The 2,996-nt window shown below is 51.0% G+C and overlaps 1 protein-coding gene across 1 annotated transcript; it reads left to right on the forward strand.

The window, feature by feature from the left end:
- The first annotated feature begins 537 nt into the window (after positions 1 to 537).
- Positions 538 to 2,706, forward strand: GABARAP (GABA type A receptor-associated protein). Its single transcript, XM_006151827.3, has 4 exons — positions 538 to 742; positions 1,289 to 1,367; positions 1,507 to 1,625; positions 2,552 to 2,706. Exons 1-4 carry the CDS (start codon positions 653 to 655, stop codon positions 2,615 to 2,617), a joined length of 354 nt encoding a protein of 117 aa, XP_006151889.1. The 5' UTR covers positions 538 to 652; the 3' UTR covers positions 2,618 to 2,706.
- Positions 2,707 to 2,996: the final 290 nt, after the last annotated feature.

The raw sequence follows: 2,996 nt of genomic DNA on the forward strand, positions 1-2,996 counted from the left end.
TCCTCTCCAGTCCCTATTGGTCTGTTCATTCCTGGAACCTAAGCTTTCTATACGTCTGTTCAGACATCTGTTTCTTTGCTGCCCTCTCGTTTCTGGAGCCTCTCTCCGCCACTTGGGTACTACTTTGTTTTGGTGTCAACGGCCGCCTTCAGCGTAGCAACATGTTTCGTGAATAGCTATCTTGTAATTGTCTCTCCTCTTCCCCTACGTTACTTCCGAAAAGAACCTTTGGAAAGCCAAGTCTCATGATTACCGTGCCCTATCCTTTTCATCTTCACCGTCGTTGGGGGGGGTGGTCGAGAGAGGAGTTTTCAGTTATTTCCCACAGTAAAAGCCAACCTCCTTTGCTACGTCGCCTACGTAGCTCACAAATTGATTCCGAAGCGATTCCGCCGGTGGCGTGAGAGAGGCGGTCAGTGGGTGGCGCTACGCTAGCAGCGCTAGCGCGGCTGAGTTAGTGGCGTATCTTAGCAGGCGGGGCCGTCCAGATGATCGGGGGCGGGGTTGGTGAATAGGGAAGTGGCGCAAATTCGTGGATCGCTCCGCTGAATCCGCCCGCGCGTCGCCGCCGCCTTCGCCGCCGCCGCCGCCCCCCATCCCGGCCCCCCCGGGTTCCCTCAGCCCAGCCTGGTCCAGCCCGGTTCCCGGGAGGATGAAGTTCGTGTATAAAGAGGAGCATCCGTTCGAGAAGCGCCGCTCTGAAGGCGAGAAGATCCGAAAAAAATACCCGGACCGGGTCCCGGTGAGGACGGTAGCCAGGGCGAGGGCGCAGGGAGCTGACGCTGACGCCACTGCCTGGGCTTGGATCTGGGACCGGCAGCTCAGGGATCAAGCTGCTGTCTGTGGCGGGGTTGGGAGCCAGGCAGAAACTGCCCTCTCTGGGACGGGGTAGATTTGTGGGGTAGCAGTGGCGCTTGGATTGGGGTGGGGGGAGGGAAGAGACCTTGGCATTAACATACTGGAGGCCTTAGGAGCGTGACAGCCAGACCTTCACATAGTCATCCCCTAGCTAGTTAGCTTTGCAAGATCCATGCCCTGGTGGGCTCAGACAAGTCATCCCAGTCTGATTAAGATACTTATGATGCCTTGTTGGATGTTTAGGTGAGCTCAAGTCAGTGGGGTCAGGATCTCTGGGCTCAATGCTGGCTCTGCGTATATAGAGACAAAGACAAATGAGGCTGGGGTAGGTTTCGGTACAGAGAATACTGTTGCTGGAGTTATTGACACAGTTGCAGCTGTGGGTCCATACTCCTTGATATTTACTAATTTTCCATCTTTCCTTAATCAGGTGATAGTAGAAAAGGCTCCCAAAGCTCGGATAGGAGACCTGGACAAAAAGAAATACCTGGTGCCTTCTGATCTCACAGGTGGGAGTCTGACCCAAGACCCAGGTTTGCGTCTGTGTTGGTAGGAATGCAATCGCTGTGGGAGGAGGCTCCACCTACCAGCTGTTTTGGGGGGCATTTTTTACCTCTGTGACTTTCTTGTATTTTATATTTTTGGTAGTTGGTCAGTTCTACTTCTTGATCCGGAAGCGAATTCATCTCCGAGCTGAGGATGCCTTGTTTTTCTTCGTCAACAATGTCATTCCACCCACCAGTGCTACGATGGGTCAGCTATACCAGGTATGGTGACTGGAAAGTCCTGAGGCTCTGGAGAGGAGTCTTCAAAGACTTTGAGGGAAAGAAGATGTTGGGTTTGCAGTTCTTAAACACATTTTTTAAGAGGTTTTTGCTATTGCGTGCTCGTCAGGAAGACAGACAGAGACAGAGAGACAGAAAGCGAGAAATCACCCCCCAGGGGGGATGGCCACGCCAGAATTCTCTCTTCCATTCTCTCAGGATCCTGAGCACACACACACATGTGCATCTGGTGTGAGTTTAAGCCAACAGGTCTGGGACTCGAACCACAGTTGACTACATGGGAGTCCTTGGCTTTCTTGCCTTAAAATGTAATGGTAGTGGGCCAGATAGGTGGCATGATGGTTGAGGCACCTGGATCCCATGTGGCTAACTGCTCGGTTTGGGTCCTGGATCTGGCAGCTTGGGGAACATACTACGTGTGTGTGTGTGTGTGTGTGTGTGTGTGTCCAGAATTCATAGGGAAGAATAGAGGAGAAGGAATTGCTGCATCTAGAGCAAATAAGTTCAAACTTTCTCCACAGAACCCCAACCTGCACTCACGAACCCCCACACTGGGGGGTAATTTCTCTCTTTCTCTCTCTCTCCCTACCCTGGTGAGTGCACGTGTCCTATAGCAAAGTTAAAAAAAATTTTTTTCATGATGGTCCTGAGTTGGGGTTGTGGACAGAGTAGTGGTAGTAGAGAGAAGGGAAGAGAACAGTGAGCTACAGGAACTACTCAAATTTTTGTCCAAGACTATTGCAGAAATGGTATTACTCTACTGCTAGGGTCTAGACCCAGTGAGGGAGACAGTCAAGCACTGGTTTTTAGGGTCTTCAAAAAATCGTTTTTGGAAAAATGTGTCTGAATGGTGGATGGTTCAAATAACTGAAGTCAGTTGCCTGAAAACGGTTTCTGCTCTCCCCTAGGAACATCATGAAGAAGACTTCTTTCTATACATTGCCTACAGTGATGAAAGTGTCTATGGTCTGTGAAGCTGCTGCCCCTGAAGTGGGGGGTTCCCATTCTACAGAGAGAGGTGGCCCCCTTCCTTGACCTCCTCCTCCTCCTCCAGGCTCAGACACCACCTCCCTTCTTCAGGACCTGCACTACTTCATGTTTGAGGCTTTCTCTCCAAGTTCCTCTTAGCAGGAGGGATGATGGTGGAGATGGCCTCTTGTACCTCTTCTCTCCTTCCCTTTTCTTTCCTGGCCTTTCCCATTCTGCTTTTAGACTGCTTGATTGTCAATCTCTGTCATATCCAGTGATTGTTTTGGTTTCTCTTCCCTTTCTAACTACCCACGGGGCTCAGAACCCCAACGGTCCCTTCATTTCACTACCTTCTTTTTGGGGGGTAGATGGAAGGGACTGCAA

The sequence above is a fragment of the Tupaia chinensis genome, unplaced genomic scaffold (assembly GCF_000334495.1).
Source record: "Tupaia chinensis unplaced genomic scaffold, TupChi_1.0 Scaffold000330_1, whole genome shotgun sequence".
Classification (NCBI taxonomy): domain Eukaryota; kingdom Metazoa; phylum Chordata; class Mammalia; order Scandentia; family Tupaiidae; genus Tupaia; species Tupaia belangeri.